General features: G+C 41.1%; 1 protein-coding gene across 1 annotated transcript in view; it reads right to left on the reverse strand.

Moving 5' to 3' along the window:
- The window catches only part of rasa1a (RAS p21 protein activator (GTPase activating protein) 1a), a 28,971-nt gene extending 6,014 nt beyond the window's left edge, over positions 1 to 22,957 (reverse strand). The window contains exons 1-9 of the mRNA XM_056419949.1: positions 21,784 to 22,957; positions 9,665 to 9,817; positions 7,045 to 7,180; positions 5,931 to 6,001; positions 4,061 to 4,178; positions 1,820 to 1,851; positions 1,394 to 1,446; positions 1,074 to 1,224; positions 826 to 904 (exon numbers count right to left, since the gene is read on the reverse strand). Coding sequence (XP_056275924.1) covers positions 826 to 904; positions 1,074 to 1,224; positions 1,394 to 1,446; positions 1,820 to 1,851; positions 4,061 to 4,178; positions 5,931 to 6,001; positions 7,045 to 7,180; positions 9,665 to 9,817; positions 21,784 to 22,328 — 1,338 coding nt within the window. The 5' untranslated portion in view covers positions 22,329 to 22,957. The remainder of the gene's footprint in view (positions 1 to 825; positions 905 to 1,073; positions 1,225 to 1,393; positions 1,447 to 1,819; positions 1,852 to 4,060; positions 4,179 to 5,930; positions 6,002 to 7,044; positions 7,181 to 9,664; positions 9,818 to 21,783) is intronic.
- Positions 22,958 to 23,595: the final 638 nt, after the last annotated feature.

Here is a 23,595-nt window from a genome sequence, read left to right on the forward strand (position 1 = left end):
ATTGGAAGGGGCAGCTCACATAACAATGCTTAAATGAAGTGCGAAATCTGCTGCCGCAGAGAGATGTTCTAAATTTGAGGAAAACAAACAAGAAAATGTCTGATGCTATATTTTCGATTCAGAATATACATTTACAGTTCAGTGAGGCTCAAGATTTACTCTTTTGCTTCCATCAGTATTTGGATACTTTGAATGGCAATAAAGATAAGAAATGTGAGCATTTAAGGATCAGAAAACCCCTTAAATGGCAAATGGCAAAAATATAACATCAAACAGGCTCAATAATGCTAAAATATACACTACCGCTTAAAAGTTTAGGGTCACTTAGAAATGTCTTTATTTTTCAAAGAAAAGCACTGTTTTCAATAAAGATAACATTAATCAAAAATACACACTATACATTGTTAATGTGGTAAATGACTATTCTCGGTGGAAACGTTTGGTTTCTAATGAAATATCTCCAGAGGTGTATAGAGGCCCATTTACAGCAACGATCACTCCAGTGTTCTAATGGTACATTGTGTTTGCTAATCGCCTTAGAAGACTAATATCTGATTAGAAAACCCTTGTGCAATTATGTTAGCACAGCTGAAAACAGTTATGCTGGTGATATAAGCTATACAACTGGCCTTCCTTTGAGCTTGAAGTTTGAAGAACAAAATTAATACTTCAAATATTAATCATTATTTCTAACCTTGTCAATGTCTTGACTATATTTTCTATTCAATTTTCAATTCATTTGATAAATAAAAGTGAGTTTTCATGGAAGACACAAAATTGTCTGGATGACCCCAAACTTTTGAACGGTAGTGTATGTGTACCGACCTGCACTGAAACCGGCTCTTTCAGGTTGTAGCTCTCGACAATCTGCTCCTTCTTGTAATGGTCGATGATGTCATGGACACTGCCAGTTAGAGAGGGAGAGCAACCAGAGTCAGCATATCAGTTATTGCAACTCAAAATGCACATTACAAACTAGCTGCCACTTCGAAAATGCTACAACTAGCATGTCATCTCTCCTGGTAGCATTACGTTGGAACAGCAGCTGAAGGCGGCAACAGTGCCAAACGTACCTGTTGTAGTACCTCCCCCCCATCATGAACTGATTGTTGGGAGTGGGGGAGATCTTAAACCGTTGGATGTTTTCATTTGTGCGAAAAAAGAGCGAGTAGTCCCCAGGTGTGTTGTCTGACGGTCGGACTAGAAAACTGCAGACCTGGCCAACTTTGAAATGAGAGGAGGGCGAGAGAGAAAGGTTTCAGTGCACGCTCTGCAAAATATTTTTGATAAATGGACTTTGATGTTCATAACTCATTTCTGACAAATTGAATGCATATTAAAGCCGCGAGGAATTAATAGCGTCCGCCGAAAGAAATGCAAAAAGGAATGGTACCCGTCATCAGCAGGTTGTAGGCCTCCTGCTTGGTGATCTTTCCATGATACCAGCTGCTCAGGCAATAGAACGAGAGGAACGGGAGAATGAGGTGGAGACAAGAACATTTGCTAAATCGACTAAATGAAAACATATTCTAGAACCTGCTGCAACAACACCAATCTACACACACAGTCAAACTTAAAGACTGGAGGACGTGGGCGGTTAGGAGACAGTCATGACTCATCGTGTGGACAATGTGCTGTTATTCATACAGACAAAGCAAACTAGGTCGAAGTAGATAATATCCTCGTGACTAATAAGTGCAGCATCACAGAGAAACGCATCTAATGAGAAAATTACGCATGTGAACCTTTACATCCTGCTTGGAAATCTTCCAATTGATTAGATTACTAATAAAAGTGAGTTCAGTGAAACACAACTTACGCTTTGCCCTCATGTGGATCCTCCTCCCGTCCCTAAAACAATTAAAAACCAGAAACCACAATCTGTCAAGCCACAACTCTAATGGACCAATGAGTGCAGTCTTTGTGACATCTATGGACTGTTGCGCTGTACATTTATTTATCTTTAACACTATGCTTAGGCCATTTTGGTATTATATACTCAGGGTGTCTACAGGAATAAACAAGTGAAATTTAAGACTTTTTAAGACCACGTTTAAATAAAATCTAAGACCTAACTTGTGATGGAAATACAAATCAAAAGTGGAAATATACATTAATCTAAACAGTTTGTTCAAAATGAACAGTATGGTGTAATGCGAAAGGATAACACAAAAATGTCATTGCTGTTGTAAATTATATTTATTAATACAACATTTTCAGAACATTTAGGTCCCATGAACAAATGCTTATAACATCAAGTAAATATATTTTAAAAAATACGGGCAACAGTTCCTTTTGAACAAAATAAAATCTATAAAATAACATAAATAACAATTCCAGCTGCTTTTAAAATGCAAATACATTTACATAATAGAATGTATGTGTGTGTGTGTGAGTGAGAGAGAGTTCTCATGTCTCTATGTGATGGATGTTTGTGCACAGGTTCACATCTACTCCTGAGCTTTTGTGAATATACTAGGAAAACAATCCTTTTCAAACTATATGAATAAAATAAACTTCCAGTTGACATTTGGTCCATTCTCCTGAAAAAAAAAAAAAAAAAAAAAGGTAGACATTAGCCAAACAACAGTCAACACATGTCTTCATGACACCACCACTTCAGATTAATGTCAGACTGGATAAATATGAATGAATACTATTTTTTACAAATTAAGCAACGCGAGCCATCCCTTGAGCCTAGTGAACACTATGTAGACATATTGACAGGTAAACACCACTCTACTACCATTCTAAAACTATTTTGTGTTAGTCTAATTAATGTGTAGTGCGCCTATGCATAGCTGTTATTAACTTGACACATGAGTAAAGCTTAACTATATGAAACACATACTCATATACAAGAGGATAGTTAATACATATATTTATGTTAGACTTACTTTGAGATGCTGAAGTAGGTCCTGGGCGTGTCATGGCCCATGAGCTCCACAGGATCCTGACGGGACGTGGTCATTTCACCAATAGCGCACATGAAGTCCAGCTGTCTGCTCGCGGTGGTCTGGTTCAGAGTCTCGTGGAACAGAATGAAGAACGCGCCGGAGCGTTGGACTTCGGTGATGAGCTCTTTGTTGCACGGCGCTGGATTTCCTCCGGTGACCTCCAGCGTTGTAGCGTTGACGTCGTTGCTGGCGGCGGAGCAGGAGCTAGCCCCGCGGGCTGCTGGCGGCCTTCGCTAGTCTCTGTGCTTCTTGCTCTGCACGTGAGATTCCACCGCTGGAAAGTCTCGCGACACATAACGCAGCTTCAGAAGCATTTCACCGACCGTGACCAGAAACACTCGTTCTTTTCAAGCCGTTGTTGAACTTGCATCCTGCCATGTTTTCTAAAGTAGCCGATGCTTCACGTTGTAGGGGATGGGACCGAATACGCGGGGCCCCTTTAAGAGAAGGGGCGTGGCCCCGGTGACACCAGAGACACCGCAGAGCGACCGGAGCAAAATATTAGACCTGGCGGAACAGATTGCCTAATATTCGTAGTGACATGACACCCAACAAATTTAAGACCAATCCAATCTGAATTTAAGACAATTTAAGACTTTTTAAGGCCATATTTTTTGGAAAAGGAATTTAAGACTTTTTAAAGACCCGCGGACACCCTGATACTGCAGTCATACGTCTTCATACATTGTTTAACCCTCCTGTTACCTTCAAATTTACTCACACTGGGGTCAATTTGACCCCAGCAATTAAAACCTAGAGAAAATTCTTAGAATTAATATTGTTTCCCAAGTTTAAGTGTGTGGTATGTTTGTTTGTTGACTACCTAAATAGCCCTTTAAATAAATAAAAAAGTTGATATTTGTTATGTTTTACACAGTGAAAAACAGCCTGGGGTCAAATTGTACAGGACATTAAAAACATATCATCATGTGAATTTTATGTTTACCCAGTTGTCCCCAATAAATTAGGAAAAGTCATGAAATATGAATCAAAAAATTTATGTCAATCATTTTTTTAGAGACGTTAAACATTGAATGGGGTCAAATTTACCACAAAGGTAATAAGAGGGTTAAAAAACTCTATACATCTTGCGCTGTACTTACCACCTCCTCCACCAGATCCTCCACAATAAGGCCCTGCTCCTCTGTGCGAACATTGGTCACCCACATCCAGCCATCATCCAGTTCATTGTGAACAATAAACATGTCTCCTTTCAGGAAGCTGAAGATACAAGTAAGTCAGAATGGGCAAGAAGAGAAAGTGATACCGTAGTGACATGAAGCAGATTGTATGAATAAGCCAACACATTACTGTAAACTCTGCGGTACACATGTCGTTGTAATAAGACAAAGCCACGTTTGCTCAGTCAAGTCGTTGCAATCTGGAGAGTTTGAAATAAAGTGCGCGTCTGCTGCCTGTGTTCCGTTGTAATACCAGAGCGCCGCCAGCAGGTGTCTCCACCGACTCATATCATTTGAGGTAAATGCACGTCTGTGTCTTCCTTTAAGCCAGAGGCTCCCTAGCAGACTCATGGCTGAGATTGACTTTAAACAGATGTTTATAACATTTAGGAAATCAGGGATCGCTTGGATCATCAGTAAGTGTGCCTACTGCCGCTTTATGACGGGGGTAAGACTGTTTTTAGGCTCTATAACAGATCACCTCTTGCAAAATCCTAGTGCAATAACTGTAATAACTTCATATTTACACTATGTTGATCTGCACTTCACGCATTTCATTTATTTACACTACACACATAATTAATTTTAATTTACACTACACACATACACACACTTTGCATTTTGCACACTGTCTATATTTAATATTTTTATATTTAATTTAATTTTACACTGCAGTCATTAGTATTGTATTATATTTGTGTTTGCATATATGTTGTGTATATATATATATATGCATATATTTTATTTTGTATACTTTGCAGTCATTGTATTATATTTGTTTGTGTGTGTGTGTATATATATACACTACCGTTCAAAAGTTTGGGATCACTTAGAAATGACTTTATTTTTCAAAGAAAAGCACTGTTTTTTCAATAAAGATAACATTAAATTAATCAGAAATACACTCTCTACATTGTTAATGTGGTAAATGACTATTATAGGTGGAAACGTCTGGTTTCTAATGAAATATCTCCAGAGGTGTATAGAGGCCCATTTCCATCAACTATCACTCCAGTGTTCTAATGGTACATTGTGTTTGCTAATCGCCTTAGAAGACTAATATCTGATTAGAAAACCCGTGCAATTATGTTAGCACAGCTGAAAACAGTTATGCTGGTGATATAAGCTATACAACTGGCCTTCCTTTGAGCTTGAAGTTTGTAGAACAAAATTAATACTTCAAATATTAATCATTATTTCTAACCTTGTCAATGTCTTGACTATATTTTATATTCATTTGATAAATAAAAGTGTGATTTTTCATGGAAGACACGAAATTGTCTGGGTGATCCCAAACTTTTGAACGGTAGTGTACATATAGGTTTCATTTTATATACATATATATACTTCATTTTGTATTTTATATTTTACTTGTATACATCTATATCTTTCATCCCTGTTTTTATATTTTATATTTTATTCTCGTGTGTTTAGTTTATTGCTGCTGCTACTGTGACGACAAATTTCCCCTTGGGGATTAATAAAGTATATATCTATCTATCTATCTATCTATCTTTTCAATAACAAGTCAGATGATGTGCTTTCCAGGCTGCTGTGAGGGGAAGAGCAGGCCTGTGGCATCACTAAAAAAAACAAGAATCTAAGGAATACTAGTCGGCTATTTGGGAGCAATAAAATCAAATACTTTTTATTTTAAGCTTAGGGAAACAACGATGTAGCTCATATTTATGAGGGTTTAAAAGAACTCTCATAACTAGACAGATGTAAACATGTTAGACTGCAAGTATGACAAGGGAAGTATTTGTGTGAATAGTTACACACAGAACCGTACCTGATCTCATCGGTATCTGGCACTTTGGTGTATGGAAGTATGGCCCTGACTCTCCTCCGGTCTTCTACAGGCTGTGGAGACATGCACACAGAGAATAAAACCCTTTCTTAGCCTTGACCTTCAAAAAACACTTCGATGTTAAATCCTCCAATTAGTCCACAAAATCAAGTATTCTTCTACAATCCCCTCTGGGAGATCTCACACTCCTCCTAAAACAGTCATTAGCATTAGCTTTGCCTTAAACAGTTGAGAATACTGCCTAAAACCAAAAGAAAAAAGGAAGACGTGAAATAAATACTCCCTTGTAAATTGAGCAAGTGGCTGGTTAAAGGAATCAAGGCCGACTAAGTTACCACAAAGACATGAATATATTCCACTCATCTTACAACCCTCAAACATCAAAGTACTTTTACGGGACCGAATTTCATGAGATTAAGCATATTTTCGAATACCTAAGGGATCGTCACAGTTTTTTTGCATACATTTGGCATATTTTAAAAGTTGTATATTTCGTTTTTTCTCTGTAGGAAGTTGATCCTATTCCATTTCAAACAGCATCGGAGACTAATTCACTCAGTCAGCGAGATCGCTGAAAACAACAAGCTTCTGGACCAAATGTAGTTTCCCTTAATTTAGAAAACTTTGATTTTGAAGTGTTCGTTTTTCAAGTAAATGTGATGTGCGTGTCAGAGCTTGAACAATTATATTTTTCCCGCAAAAATCTATAGAGGAAGATGATATCGGAAGATCATAAGTATCGAGCCAAACCTTTTATTATTAAAGAATACTATCATACTTTTCTGTAACCAAGCAACCAATCTTCTTCCTGCTTACATCAGCAGCGGTAGGCAGTAAATGTCATGTGATATTTGTTTTCAGACACGCAAGTATGGATGGAAATCATTTCTAAAGCAATGCTGAAACACCCAAATATTATACAATTAACCAACTGGGTGTACCGAATATTATTTAAAAACGGTGTATTTTGCAATATTCAGAGGGAAAATTTAATATCAAGTAATGTCATGGAACATGTACAATTGCTACCGGAATTGACCATTAACGTGTAGTATTAGAATATATTGGATACTTCCCGCCATGGAGTCAGCCTTACCTCAGGGGGCGCCACTGGCGATAGCAGTTTCTCTCCTTTTAGCAAGCAAGACACATAGCTGTAGTAACCAATCAGGTCTGAGAGAGAAGAGAACCGCCGCCCACCAATGTAATAGTCCCCACACATGGCGATTATCCTGTTGAGAGAAAACACAGCAATGATAGAAGGAAGCACAGTCGTTTGTAAACACAGGAGAATCTCTGTGCACAAGAGGAAATACAAAATGTGAAATATCCATCTGGACGTGTTTTTCATCAGGGCTTCTATACCACAGAGGAAACCTGCCACATATACAGGGTTCTTACACATTTTGACCAATGGATTTCCAGGACTTTTCCAGGACTTTAAACCAAATTTCCATGACAAAACTGAAATCTCTGTATAAACATGAACATTTTTGAAAATTGTGCGTATTGAGAGCGTACGCCGGCTTATATTTTGAGCGTCTTTCTTTAAAAAAAACATATTAATTATTTCAAACTCGGCGTAAATGAACATGTGATTATAACAAATTTCCATGACTTTTCCCAAACTTTTATGATTTAAGTTTTTTCCATTACTTTTCCAGGCCTGGAAATGACCATTTTAAAATTCCATGACTTTTCCAGGTTTTCCATGTCCGTACGAACCCTGCATATAAACTAAGACATCAAACTGTACCACAATCTATAAATGCCAGAAAATAGTCAATGTAAATCTAAAAAGGGTTTCAATGAGAGAAAGAGGCTTACCAGTTGAATCCAACTATCATAAGTAGGCTGTTTGTAATGCGGGACTGATAATCAGTACAACGGTATGATACAATTATTGGCTCCAAATGATATCCTATTTCACAGCCAATAATCATAAATCTCTGTTCATCTATTGAGTGCTTCTTTGATTGATGGTTTTTACCAAATGCACTTGTGTGATTACTCATTTGCTGTGTGCACAATCTGAGGATGTCAACCATTAAGTGTAGGTGTCATGCAATTAACCTTGTGTTCATAATTCCCCGAATAAAGGGCTTCCTTTTCCAGCATCAATGACATCATGTCTCCACGCTAAATCGACGCGAGTGAAATAGATGATGTCATTGTTACTTAATTAGGGAAGTGCATTTTCTGGAAGAAATGTCTTTAATTTTTCACAGCACAAACCTTTTTGCTTTCTAAAGTGAAAAATGAAGGGCAGTAACAGGAAATACTGGGGAGTTATGAAATTAAAAGGTTAGGCAAAAACAGCACAATGGAATAGACAGATATGCAGCAATAAAAGACTTTCATCACATGCCCACATTAAGTCTTTGAGCACTAACAGTTGGTATTAAGCACACACCATGTTATTCTCAGTATCAATCTTATTGATCTAAAATAAATGCCGAACAATGGCTGCATCCACACTAATATGCTTCTGTTTAAAACAGGAGTTTTAATACAAAAACTATATCCATCCACCCGGGCGGTTCAGCATCGTTTTGAAAACTGTACTTTTAAATGAACGCTTACAAATCCGAGTTCACTAGAATAATTCAATTCAGTGTATTTCGTATAGCCCAATACCACAAATTACGAATTTGCCTCCGACATCCCTGTCCCAGGACCTCACATCAGATCAGGAAAAACTCCCCAAAAATAGAAAAAAAGCTTTTCACAGGGACTATGGGTCACTAAACTTGGTCATCACACGTCACTCACTCATTTCCTTGGTTTTGTTGTCACACACACACACACACACACACGTTACTCTTTGACTTCACTGTCGATGGCTTTCTGCCCTTTTGGTTAGCATGTAATAAATAACTTCTTTACTTCCCCAGTCCTCATCTTCTACTTTAGGGAAGCTCGCTGCCAGCTTATTGTGACATGCCCCACTATGTTATAATCCAACAACTAAAAGGGCTCTACAGAGGATAGAAATACAACGGTTCATGTCAGACCAAACTATTCAAACTATTCCAACTACAAAGCTCTCTCAGTTGTAGGGTATGCCATCTTCTATAACTGGTGCGGTAAACACAGATGACACCTCGTGGATCCTTAAATCATCCTTTTGGTTTCCCATTAAATTATAACGGCAATGGAGAGAAAATAGAGTTTATTGGACGAACACGTTGCCAGCAGTGTGTCTGCCAAGTCAGGTCACATGAACAGGGTTCTTACACATGTTGACCAATGGATTCTTTTCAATGACTTTTCACCAAATTTCCATGACCAAACTGAAATCTCGGTATAAACATGAACAATTTAGAAAATGTTGGGCATCGAGAGCGTACGCCGGCTTACATTTTGAGCATCTTTCTTTTAAATTTTTTTGATTTTATTTCAAACTCGGCATAAATGAACACGTGATTATAACAAATTTCCATTACTTTTCCAAAACTTTTATGATTTCAAGTTTTTTCCATGACTTTTCCAGGCCTGGAAATGACCATTTTAAAATTCCATGACTTTTCCAGGTTTTCCATGACCGTACGAACCCTGCATGAAGTTACAGCTCGGACAAGATCAACCGCAAACATGCCAAATGATTTGCAATGGGACCACCGACTTCTTCCCCAGGCACTAAACGTAGACGCTGCAGATTCAAACCGGGTCCGTCACTGAGGTTAACGTTATTGCCGCTAGGTACCGCGTCGTACCTGAAATGGTTGACCACGTTGGTCACACTGAGGAACGACAGGACGAAGGAACCGGGCCGGCGGTCACTCTCCCGGATGAGGTAGCTGCCAGGGTTCCGGGCCTGGCGCAGCCGCTCCTCGGCAATGTTTCGGTCCAGCTTGCCGTGGTACCACCTGCGATAGAAAGATGAGGGGGAAATAATTACAAAGGGTGGCAGATGATGCGTTAGTTCAAACTATATCGAGACAGAAATATGTTTTTCAAAGAAGCACATATTTCTATTGAGAAGGAAATGCACCCTAAATCCATTTTTTTCCGAACAGTTCTAAATAAAGTAAAAGGACCAATTAAATTAAATACTGAAAGAAAATGAAATCAATATTAGATATAAAGCTCTGGTCAATGTTACGGCTTATTTTCACGAGAGTGAAACCCAGACCGAATGAGCAGGTCATGTATTCTTCAATAAATGGAAGCTTTTACTTCCAACACACTATTATGGCTCCTTTATTAATGAAAACACAAGCCTCAGGGTCAACACTCTTTAAAATGTTAGCAAGCGAGGTTGAACTTGACAGGGCCTTGCCAGCAGGGGTATAAAATGTACACGCAATTCCAAATAGGCCACTGGTGCCTCTAAAACTGGAAAAAAAAAACATCCAGTGGTGAGACGATGAATTTGGTGTTGCAGTCGCTTTTAGAAACCCATCTGGCTCAGGGGAGGAAAGGTCGCTTCTTGTAAAGAGAAGCTGGTGAAGTCTGCCATCAGGGAGGAAGCTGGAGAAGGTTTGCCGAAGAGGAGGGGAGAGTTAAGTGTTTGTGAAGGGGCTTTCGGGGGATGAAGAATATTGAAGAGGGCGATTAAGAGCAGTCTGAGGGTAGGGCCAAGCAGGAAAGATGGAAACACGAGCCAGTGTTTCCATCTTTCCTAAACTGAAGAGGAAGATGATTGCAAACCAAACAAGCTTGGTTCTAATTATTACAGCATACTAATATTGAAATAGTTCATGCATCCATTAAAACATATACTTTATATGACCCATTATACCCTGTATAGAATAAAGTTTACAAGCAAATACAATATGTTTGGGATACCAACTCCAACTAATCCTGAACCAAACCAAGAAAAACCGTATGTATCAAAATCAAATTATTCAAACTGCAACTAGAATCTAAAAAACAAGCCACAATTCAGCATGAAAAACAATGTGAGGTCCAGTTACATTGCCTGAAGCCATCATCAGCACAGAGGGAGCAGCTATTGTCACGCCTGCAACCAGGAGGCTGATGCACGGGACTGCATGGATCCTGATGACAGGAAGACAGCGGGTATAACCAGCCTCTCCTTCCTGTTTACCAACTCCAAAACATACTTCTGGTTCATGCGTGTGTGGTGCGAAGGGATTTTTAAATGTTAGGGTGGTGTGAGTCTCTCCCATCAGTGAATCTCACCCTTTCACAGTCCACAGGCTTAACATTCAATATTTCATTTTGAATACATCTTTAACACCTGCAGGTTTATAATTACCTTCGCATTCTGCGGAAGGTTATGTTTTGATCGCTGTGTATTTATTTATTACCTTCGCATTGAAAATGCGGAAGGTTATGTTTTGATTTATTTATTTGTATGCGTGTTACTCGCATAACTCAAAAAGTATTAAACCGAATCTCATGAAATTTGGTGGGATGATTGGTTATTATCCGCAGACCATTTGATTAGATTTTGGGATCGATCGGGTCAAAGGTCAAGGTCAAGAAAAGGTCAAAATCTTCTTTTTACCATAGCACGGTAAATTTGTATCCAATTGGCATGCAACTAATGCCAAAATGTTCATAATTCAATGCCCAATCTTGTGATTTATGCGAAGGTATGCGCTCTACCCAGTGCCCGTTCTAGTTGTATTTTTGTTTGTTTCACAATATATTTTATGAGCTTTACAGTTTTGTGTTGCCGAAGAAACCTCAGACATGTGGATTTGTTGTGCATTGCATTGAGTTTATGTGCATTATTTACATGTATCACACATCTAACAAAGACACCACTAATGTCCGAGTGTCTGAACCTTCGGACCTGAATTTTTCATTTTTTGTTGCATCACACCTATACATTTGGAAAAGCTACTTCCTTCAAGTTTACTGCAGTTTTTTATATGAGCTATAATAATAAATTATTAAATGACACCTTCCATGATGGGATGTGCCAAGAAGGCAGGAAGGGTGTTACGACAGGCTATTATGAGCATAAGCCGTGACAGTGGTGATAGGATACGGTGCTATCTGCTTGAGGAATGCCGCGTCATGTCAGGACACGAACGGCACAGTCCTCTCCTCTGTGGACGCTCGACTCCGAGTGACACGGCGTTCATCCCTCTGCAACCGGTGCACTGAAACTATCCGATTGATCTTAATCCACACAACTGAGGCAACTCAAATGCGTGGTAACTTACCGTGTTTCCCAATCATAACCGAGTCGGAAATATCTTTTATGACGCCGCACTAAAATGCGTTTCAAACTACTGCGGTGAGTGATTTCTAGTCTTTCGACTACTCCGAGTGCTTTAGCGCTACATGACATCGTTCACCTATTCATACCCTGATGGGAGGAGCCAAGGGTCCACCTGCACATCAGCAGTAACTGAGTCACAAACATTCACACAGCTACAGGAGCAATTCTGGGGTTAAGCGACTTGCCCAAGGACACGTCGACATGGAGCCAGAGATCGAACCGCCGATCCTCTGATTGAAGGGCGACCCGACTCGCCACTGAGCCCGCCACCCGCTGATCCGGGAGTCACGGACAACCTCACCCTCCTTCACTCCGACGCTCGCATACTGAACGAGACCCATTGAGTCACTTCATTAGGAGACGAGCGCCACAGGCAATGCGTTCCACTGTTCCTTTGAGCAAAGGAGTTTGTATGTTCTTATGCAGAGTTCAGCCAATTGTGTCACGCTGTCAAGAACAATATTACTCGTCTTAACCCTCCTGTTACCTTTGGGGTCAATTTGACCCCATTTAATGTTTAACGTCTAAAAGAATGATTGACATTATTTTTTTGCTTCTTATTTCATGACTTTTCCTAATTTATTTGGGACAACAGGGAAAACATTAAATTCACATGATATGTTTTCAATGTCCTGTACACAACTCAATTTGAACCCAGGCTGTTTTTTACTGTGTAAAACATATAAGGAATATCAACTTTTTTATTTATTTAAAGGTCTATTTAGGTACTCAACAAACAAACAAAAAGTACCTGACACTTAAACTTGGGAAACAATATTAATTTTCTGGAGGTTTTAATTGCTGTGGTCAAAAAGGGTAAAAGATGGGAGTACATTTGAAGGTAACAGGAGGGTTAACATGGCCAAGCCTAGTGAGCTTGTGCATGACACCAACGTATAGGGCTCCAGCAACATGGCAGCATTATTTATTGTGAATACAATCCTTCTGTTAGAATTTAGGGTTAGTAGGTTTATAAAGTAAGATACTTTAATAAATATTCATATATTTTGTTATTCTACAATTCAGTAATCAGGTTGTTTTATCTTATAGAAATAGAATAGAACACAACATGTCTAATTTGTGCTGTAATTGCAGAAGTAATATATTTGGGAGCATGATACATCCCCAGCTGTTTTAGACAATACTGAAACACTACCTGCTGAAGTATTATGTACACCACCCTCGGGAGAAATTACGCAATGACCTACGATTAAGACAATTAGTGACAAGAACATGAATAGAAATATAGTAGAAAGTAAATCAATTCTCTGGGGCCAAATGTGTCTTCCCAGGAGGAAATAATTGCCAAAAATAGTCCAGACGTTTAAGCAATGACAAGCTACGGTTGGAAAAGGACACCAAGTCCTCTGAAAGTTCAAACCGAGGACACTGCATCTAACCTACTGACCAAATCAGTCAAGCGTGACAACTTTAAACATTGTAATGATACTCAGATTATGTTGGGTATCACTTAATTATTTAACTAGAATGGGCACTCGGTAGAACGCATACCGTCGCATATTACAAGATTGGGCATTGAATTATGAACATGTTGGCATTAGTTGCATGCCAATTGGATACAAATTGGCCGTGCTATGGTAAAAAGAAGATGTTGACCTTTTCATGACCTTGATATTGACCTTTGACCTGATCGATCCCAAAATCTAATCAAATGGTCCCCGGATAATAACCAATCATCCCACCAAATTTCATGCGATTCGGTTGAATACTTTTGAGTTATGAGAGTAACACGCATACAAATTAATAAATAAATACACGGCGATCAAAACATAACCTTCCGCATTTTCAATGCGAAGGTAATCAAGAGGAAAGTACACACAATCTAATTCCTGTTTGCTGGAGTCTGTCGGGTCAATAAGACGAACCGGACGGATCGCTGTGACTCGAGTGAGTTGGACCTCGTCTCTCTGCTCTTTTATCAACTCTTTTGTTTCCGCTCTTCATCTTCTTCGGTCTCGATAGATGCAGCTGTTCTCAAACATCTGCACAGACGTACCGCCAGCCTTCATCAGTATCAAAATGAATGACACATTGCAATGCAGCTCAGTGGACCTGGCTTTTTAAAAGGGGGTATCGAGAACATGTTTTCCACGCAAAACTGTTATACCATGTAAACTGCACTCACATTTTTAAACAGCGCCACTATATTTAATTAGACTCACCCCTTAAAATGTAGTTACACGTGTAATATGAACTTTCCTGACTCCCATGTCAGATATATGAAATATATTATTAAACATATAAGGCACATTATGCCATCATCAGTGTTTCACTATCCAGTTAACACTTTTCCAATATCCAACATTTTTTTTCAAAAATCATAAATTCCCTGTGATACTACAACTGAAATGTCAGATCATATAAAATTAATAAACTACACAACCCTTCAGATTTCCCCTTTTAAATAAGATAATTTAAAAAAATGGTGATCCTAAAATACAAAATAAAAAACTGTTGATAAGCAGGAGCCCGCCGATTGTTGTTAGGGAGGCTCGGCTGGAGTTGCCGGGTGATTCCATGCCCCACTTACGCCGAGTTCGCCCTCTGCTGCATCTCCCTCCCGGGTCCTGTGGTCTCACCAGGTGTCCCCGCTCCACCGACGCTGCGGCCGGCCGGGCAAAAACTGTCAGCTCCAACACGGAAAGCAGAGCAACGGTCGCTCTAAATCCACACGAGCCATGATGATGTGACCCCGATGCCGTCATCTCCCGTCACTAGTGTCAGAAAGCAACATCCTTGGAGGGAAGATGAACAGAGGGACACGGAGATGCCGTGCATTTAGTCGCGATGACTAATTTGAGGATGATTGTAAGACCATCTCTGGTTCCGTTGTCCTCGAGATTCTACCTCGGATGAAACTGGTCTTTCAGAATGCAAACTAGTCCCGTTGCCTTTGCTCCAACTTCATCCTGCTCTGACGTTCTCTTACCCTCCCCTCCTTCTCCCTCATAAAGGCACGCATCGTGAGCATGCTGCCGATTGGTTTTGGGAGCAGTGGGACAGCAAGGGTAGGGAGTGGCATCTTACGGCATGAATACACATCCATGTGCTGCCTACGATACTCAAATACACTGATGTGCACCAGTGGAAACAAATCACAACTGTCTGACCTTCACAGGCCGTAGAGTAATGTGTATAGACACCTGGCACTGTGCTTGAAGATCAAACACAAACTTCCAAAACGGTTTTCACTCCACACAAAGCATTCTTTCGGTAAATGAACACCAGAGCTTTCAATGTCAACACGGTTTGGGTTTATGTACCAACCAACCAGCCAAACTACGGTTATGTAAATTGTGATCCCTTAAATATTTACTCATTCGTGGGCTAAAGTTTCCACAATGGAAAATGGTTGAGAGCTCCGGAGGCATGACGGCAGATTTGAATTTTTCTTTGCGCATAATGAGACTGCCTAACTGGCCAACTAACTCAGTCAGGGCAGGAGAACGGTGGCACACAGCGGCAGACTAAAAGTGTACCGATGGCGAGTTTGCAAAAGGCTCGTCAAAGCATCTTCTGCATCTTCTGCATCTTCTGCCTCGCTCGACCTGAAAGCCGACAAACAGCCAGACACACCGGGACCAAAGCCGACATCTCGGCTTTCCTGCTGCGAATCAGCGTCCCTGAAATAATATCATTACATCAGTGACAATCGGCTTCACCGTCATCAACCCATACAATATTATGTATGGGTCGGGAACCTATGGCTCGCGAGCCATATATGGCTCTTCCGGTGACGGCATATGGCTCCCAGACAATTTTGAGTTAAAAAAAGAAAATGCAGTACCAGAAGTCGTATTAAAAGCAAGACATATTTAATTTATTATACGTTAAAAATACTATATGGCTCTCAATGAAATATATTTAGAAATATTTGGCTTTTATGGCTCTCAGTCAAAAAGGTTCCTGACAGCTGATCTACGCTTTTGATTTCTAAAAGTGGGAGCCTCCAATTAAGAACACTTTCGTCCTGCAGAATTGAAACATGCACCTGTAGTTTGGTTAATTTATTCCAGACCAAGCAAAAAGATACATTGTTGCATTTTAGTTCCGGTTTGTGTTCTCACTATCTTTTTATAAACAAACAAAGGAGTAAAAAAAGTTTGACAGATTGACAGATAATGCATTGGACAGTTTTGGTGATGTCATCCTGCATCACAGGGACCTTCACGAGGGAATCTAATTCTGGTAACTGGCAGAACCACTGCAGCACATACATGGGTTTGCTTCTAATATCAAAAGCAGATTTGTTCCATCGTTTATCCGCGACGCACACAGATCCACCCCAGGACGTTTGTTTGTACATGTTAAGATGTTTTCAGAACAAAATAAAAATATATTAATGAACTGTTTACACTAGCTCTACGCAGCTCATACGTCATTTAAACTACTTTATATTTCTTGGGAGTTTTTCCTGAACCGATGTGAGGACAGGGATGTTGTATATGTACAGATTGTAAAGCCTCCTGAGGCAAATTTTTTATTTGTGATATTGGGCTATATAGGATAAACTGAATTGAAGTAATAACAAGATTTATTTTAATCAATAAAAATGCAAATTATTATTTCCGTATCACTTTGAGTGCGTGTTCTTATGAAGAGAAGAAAAAACTAAAAAAGGACTACAATAATGTCAAAGGATAACATTCAGAGCAGATCAAATGCTTTTTGGGACAGTGGCAAAACAACAATAGTCCGCTGCTATATTCAAACAAAGGGATCGGTATCTGTCAATGTGGATCATCAACGCTGTGAAACTAGTATCGGCGCCAAAAACAACATGACCGAGGATTTATTTTGTGCCGATCCGATCGCCGACGCAATCCGGACCATGAGCAGTGTGATGCATTGAAGCAGTATTCGTATTATTAGAATGAAAATGGGATGAATGTGAAGATGACTAATGGCAGAAAAGGACAGTGCAACATTCCCATTGCACGCTCCCAGATAAGTAGTGCGAGAGCAGAGTGCGCACAAACACCTGGATGAAGTATGAGGCTGGGATCTGTCGGATAGACATCACATGCTTATTAATGGCGCTAATGAAATGACAGAGACTTTCTGGGTTTGATTGACAGCTTTCTTACCGGCCAAAACAAACCGCACTCACCGGGAACACCGACCAGAGTTTAATATTAACGTTCGACGTGAAATCACCCCAAACCATCATTTATTGTCAAACTGAATGTGGAGTAACTGAACCAAACATCGACGAGACGGTCCAAATCCTGGGAATTGTCAAACGCGAGTGAAATGCGCCTGAAGATCCTGTTACGGCCACAATGAGTGGCTCAGAAGTCTTGAAAACAGGATGTGGGACAGAAAAGGCAGGGCAGCGTGGGTATTAGAAGGGTATGACAGAACATTGCGCAACACATTGGAAATGCATGGAGAACATCGGCATTGCCTCATCAATCCACAGCCACTTCGATCAATGGGGTCAAGTAAAACAGCCCTCAGCATGCGCATCCGTTGCTATAGGAGTTGCAAGACTGAGGGGGCAGGTGTGCAACAAGATGCAAACAAAGAGGATTGCAGTAATTAGAGAAATGTATAACAGAAAATTACAGGCGTAAGACGAATTGCTGGGCTCACCAGTCATTTGAACTGTGTAATGACTGATCCAATTCCATTAGTAAGACCATGCTTTGTTGTAAAAGTGCTGCAACATGCTGGCTAGTGGGAACAATCTCCACCGGGGAATATCCTTGTTAAGCTACGCGACGTGATCCGACTCCACTGTCTCCGGCTCCCGAAACAAAAGGGCAACTAGAATGGGCACTCGGTAGAGCGCATACCTTCGCATATCACAAGATTGGGCATTGAATTATGAACATTTTGGCATTAGTTGCATGCCAATTGGATAAAAATTAAACGCGCTATGGTAGAAAGAAGATGTTGACCTTTTCTTGACCTTGACCCGATCGATCCCAAAATCTAATCAAATGGTCCCCGGATAATAACCAATCATCCCACTAAATTTCATGCGATTCGGTTTAATACTTCTTAAGTTATGCAAGTAACACGCATACAAATAAATAAATAAATGGCGATCAAAACATTACCTTCCGCATTTTCAATGCGAAGGTAATTAGGTCGTGCGGCTACCTCGATTAACGCTGGAGTTCGATGTTTCCACAGCCAAGTGCTTAACTTATTCGCACAGCCAGTTCTTCAAATCCAATCCTTTCCCTCCCGTTGTTTCCGCCTTCATCCTACCACCTACCCTTTATAATTTAAAATCCTCCCTAATCTTCGTGTAAACTCAAAACCAACAACTATTTTCCCAACGTTGTGTTTGTTTAAGCTCATGCCCGGGGCCCGTGGTTTATAATGGCAGCAGGAACGCACTCCGTTCGGGCCACCGGACTACTTCCCTCTTCATTAAACTATCCCGAAGCCATTGTTTATGAATGAATGATTGTCGCACAGAGGTGTGAATGATTGTCACTGCTGTTTGTCTTTCTCTCACCTCTCAAGCGCCACGTTTATCTTTCACTGTCAATGTGCAACACACAGTCGGATGACTCCCAACGGTGTGGAGATTATCCACCGACACTCTTCCGACATGTACTTTGCAGGCGGCGAAAATAACTCAAAAGGAATACAAGATCAGTCTTGAAGCCATTACACAACTACTGGCTACTGTTAAGTTGTAATAGTTTATTTTGATAACATCTGCAGAGGTCTTATGTTTTTTAATTAATACATATAGAAAGATATTATAAGAGAAAATATTAGGGAGAATATTGATATTGTTATGAATGTATTATGAAGCATAGGGGTAATGTTTACTCTATGCAAATGTAAATGGCAAGAATTAATGTATGTTCATGAGAGTGACTGTATGTTCGTATTATAGATTGATGAGGCCGGTTGAATTCCGTCAAGTGACTTACAATAAGGGACTTTTATTGTGAAAATGCGGACAACAACAAGACGGGACTTTTATTGTGAAAGCGACTGGACCGGAAGTGACGTTTCGACCGGTGAGAGGAAACTCCGTGTCTTAGAGAGATCGCCCTCTTTCACAGGTAATCGGCGAGGCCGCAAGGGAGCTCATCCCGGGGGAGCCGGGACACGAGGAAGAGCGCCTTGAATGTTGGTTTTACACTTCCTGCCATTAAATATTGATAACTTAATCCACGCGCGTCCGGAAGCCTGTTTACCATCATCTGCGAAGTGCCCAGTTTCGGAATACTCTACACTACACAGCCTAAAGGACAGGGTGAAAATCAGCATCATTCAGGGAAGTCAGCCGTAAGCGTAACACCCGTTGCTGGTATATTATGGCATTATGGTATAATTTGCCACGTTCCAATTACAGGCACACTGAAAGAAAAAAAAATTCAGAACGACAACAAAAACATGTTTTTAATTCGTAATTTGTGAAAATGGGCGAAACAAATAAACTGAATGTTTACCTTCGCATTGAAAATGCGGATGGTTATGTTTTGATCGCCGTGTATTTGTATGCGTGCGTGCGTGTTATTCGCATAAGTCAAAAAGTGTTAAACCGAATCGCATGAAATTTGGTGGGATGATTGGTTATTAACCGGGGACCATTTGATTAGATTTTGGGATCGATCGGGTCAACGGTCAAGGTCATGAAAAGGTCAAAATCTTATTTTTACCATTGCGGTCAACTAATGCCAAAATGTTCATAATTCAATGCCCAATCTTGTGATATGCGAAGGTATGCGCTCTACTGAGTGCCCGTTCTAGTTTATTAATTGTATTACACATGGATTGGATGTTCACATTTATGCCATCTATTTGGCCATGAGATTCACTAGATTGCCTGCTCAAAGCTATGCCGATGACGCACTTGCCTCATTCTTTGTATATTAGATGTGGCATCATGTGTAAAACGGCACGACTGGATGAGACAGTAATCTCGCAGAGGGTCCGCGTATCAGCGCCGTCCATCACAGTGGATCAGTGACAAATGCTGAAGGGACAGACCCTCGCCGTAACTGGGTCATCATCACAGGGCGATGTCAGCACCGTATAACTCCTCTGTTCTTGAAAAGGCCTTCACTGCCAGACAAAAGGAGGAATGAAAGCTGTATGTCTTGCTCTTAGGAGAGCATCCAATTATCTGATAAAAGTAGTAAAAAGCAAGCCAGAAATAAAGAATACAGTAGTGCATTGTGATAGCGTGATATTTGTGTCACTATCCTTTTCGGGATCAACATCCTGCAAGGCCCGGTCTGGATGAACACCATCATCCTCTTCACAAGACATCGGCAAGTTGCAGACTAATAAGTAGAAACTAAAGTAATGCGGTCCAGCTTTCCGGTGCGTTCTTCACCACGACAAGCACTTCACCAAAACCACAACCCCAATATAGGGAACCAACTCGTGTTGCGTATGAACTTTGCACAACGTGGTTGAATAAAGTGCCTCGGAGGAGGCAAGAGTGAGAAAATGTCTTTAGACTCTCAGCAACATGTCAAGTCGTGTGAGTTAGTGGCTATGGCAGATGCTTTCTTGGCCTCAAGACGCTCCTCTCAAGAAAGTAAAACAACTTCCACAGTCGTACTGTGTACCAGACATTGCATTCAATTGCTGTTCCATTTAGGGGTTCATTACCAATACAAGCAAGATCGGTGATATACTCGACGGTATTCTGACAGGGAGATAAAAGGGTGGCTCCTGAAAGAAGAGCTGCATCCACACTGCAGGTCCAGTCACTTCCAGACACAGTATGAGGGTCAGAAATGACAACGCTCAGCAGTTCTCGAATGAGACTGAAAGAAATGGGAGGGTCGTATTTAGGTTATTACACCACCAGCACACGCGCACACACAGACATTTTGACATGTGCTTTTGTGCATGCCTGATCAATTTATAAATATTCCTATAATTAGCGATGCTATTCTAAAACACACCGTTATATGATGTATTTACGATGCTGCAGTCAAAAAAGGTTACCGTATGTTCTATTTTAAGCTCATTTATCTCTATTTCCCCATGTAGCGAGATAGAAAATTAAAATGTAGCATGATAGAAAACTAAATGAATTAGTAAATTATTAACAGTATTGTAATAACAAAGTTGACAGGGCAGAATGTGCGTCTCGCCTATATATGTTGGTGTTCAAAAGCACCTTGACCCGAGTGAACTCTGTAGAGTTATGAGCAGATCAGAAGCCAAGATTCAGCCAAAACAAAAAAAGGCTCGACAGGAAAGGCACATTTTGTTGGCGCTTACCTGGATGACATGCATTTACCTCACTGAGTAAAGTAAGCCCACGTCACCTGCAACTCTTCATCAAACCAGTTCACTTCAGCTGCCTCTTTTTTTCATGGCAATATTGCTTAAAATTGGCACGCTTTACTCTCAATGCCTTCATTTTCTTATTTCATGGTCACACCTGTTTGGTTACGGGTTAAAACAATTCGCAGAACATGAAGCAATGATTATAGGATGTAGATCTTAACTGATGATAGCTGTGAGCAGCACAACGCACCATTACACCTGCAGGAGCCAACACTAAGTCAAAGTCAGACCTCACGTGTACGACAGCAGGATGGAAGTGAACACATCAAGAACACGTTGATTCGTAGGTGTAACTGAATACCTGATGTTTACGGGTCGTGTACTTACTGGTTCGTAGGAGGTGCCGAAAGGGGGAACACCACCTCTTCTTCCTCGTATTCCGGTCCATCCTGCATGTCGCTTTCATCCAAAGTGACACCGGGCACCCCGCCGCCTGGAGGGGGGGGAGGAGGTGGCGGCAGCGGGGGGAAGTCAGCGGGTCCATCCGGGGCTGTCGACGTGGGTGAATTCAGACTGGCTGGACCCTCCGAAGGGGGAGAGAAGCTCATGCCGCCCACGGTCCCTGAACTTGTTCCTTGTAAAACTGAATGTCCACCTCCTGCTCCGCCACTCCCTGTTGCGGAAAGCGCTGGTCCGGTCACATCCCCAGCAGACACGGGGGAGGTCACACTGGTGTCGGGAGGAGAGTCCGGCGAGGGGTTTGAGTTTTGCCGTAGGGTCGGTGCTGGTCCTTGTCCCAAATCGGTGACTCGCACTCTGCTCGGCTTGGGGTAGTAGGGGAAAGGGGCCGTCTCCGGGCCTCCTCCGTCCGCCACCCCCGTCCCTGTCGTGACCAAGCCCGTATCCTCACTGCTGACCTCCGTCGCCATCATATTAGGACAATGCGTCGAGAGGGAAAGTCCAGAAGGGAACCTGCCCTTCCCCTCTGTTCTTCCTAGCCTCCTTCAGCGTTTGGGCTCTGGGGAAACAACACCAAAAGTTTCTCTCAACACGTTAATCTAGCCCGCTGTCGTCAGCCGACGAGCTAACTTAGCTTAGCACTAGCGGGCGTTAGCTTCAGATCGCATTCGCTCTCTACGAGAGAGCTAAGCTAAGGCTAGCGGGACGGCTAGCAGCCTCGAGACACTTGATGAGTTTTGCTCGCTATGTCTTCATTGTTTCCTGACTTTAAAGTTCACTCAGAAACACCATCTGCAAATAAGCACGCGCAATGTCAAACAGAATATCGCTTCGCCAATGTTTCTCGTTGTTTAGTCCGGACTTCACACTCGACTCAAAGCAGACCACTTGTCGGGGAGTGTTGTTTTATTGTCGTCTTTTTCCAGTGTTGTTGTTTTCTTTCCTCTCGAGTTTCCAGCCGCCTCGTAGAGAGTCCACGCGCGACCCAGCCTTATCTCCGAAATCCCGGTTGGTCTGTGCGAACCCCCATGTCGTAAAAGTACATTATTCTTTCGTTTGCAAGCTAAATTCGCATTTGTTTCGTTGTTTCGGGGCTGGTGGCTTGCCCGCTGCTGCTGCGCTGCTCTTTCTCCCCTCCCTCTCCCTCTCCTCTTCACAGACAGAACCAAGTGAGCACAGAGCCGCACCGGATCAATCCATGATGTCTTCAATCAGTGCTCTGACAAGTTATACCGTGTTCCCATTGCTTAAAGTTCAGCTTCATTACCTTCGCATTCGAGAATGCGGAAGGTTATGTTTTGATCACTGTGTATTTATTTATTCATTTATTTATTACCTTCGCATTGAAAATGCGGAAGGTTATGTTTTGATCGCCGTGTATTTATTTATTTATTTATTTGTATGCCTGTTACTCGCATAACTCAAAAAGTATTGAACCGAATCGCATGAAATTTGGTGGGATGATTGGTTATTATCCGGGGACCATTTGATTTGATTTTGGGATCGATCAGGTCAAAGGTCAAGGTCATGAAAAGGTCAAAATCTTCTTTTTACCATAGCGCAGTCAATTTGTATTCAATTGGCATGCAACTAATGCCAAAATGTTCATAATTCAATGCCCAATCTTGTGATATGCGAAGGTATGCGCTCTACCGAGTGCCCGTTCTAATTTATTTATTTATTTATTACCTTCGCATTGAAAATGCGGAAGGTTATGTGTTGATCGCCGTGTATTTATTC

The sequence above is a fragment of the Pseudoliparis swirei genome, chromosome 7 (genome assembly GCF_029220125.1).
Source record: "Pseudoliparis swirei isolate HS2019 ecotype Mariana Trench chromosome 7, NWPU_hadal_v1, whole genome shotgun sequence".
NCBI lineage: Eukaryota > Metazoa > Chordata > Actinopteri > Perciformes > Liparidae > Pseudoliparis > Pseudoliparis swirei.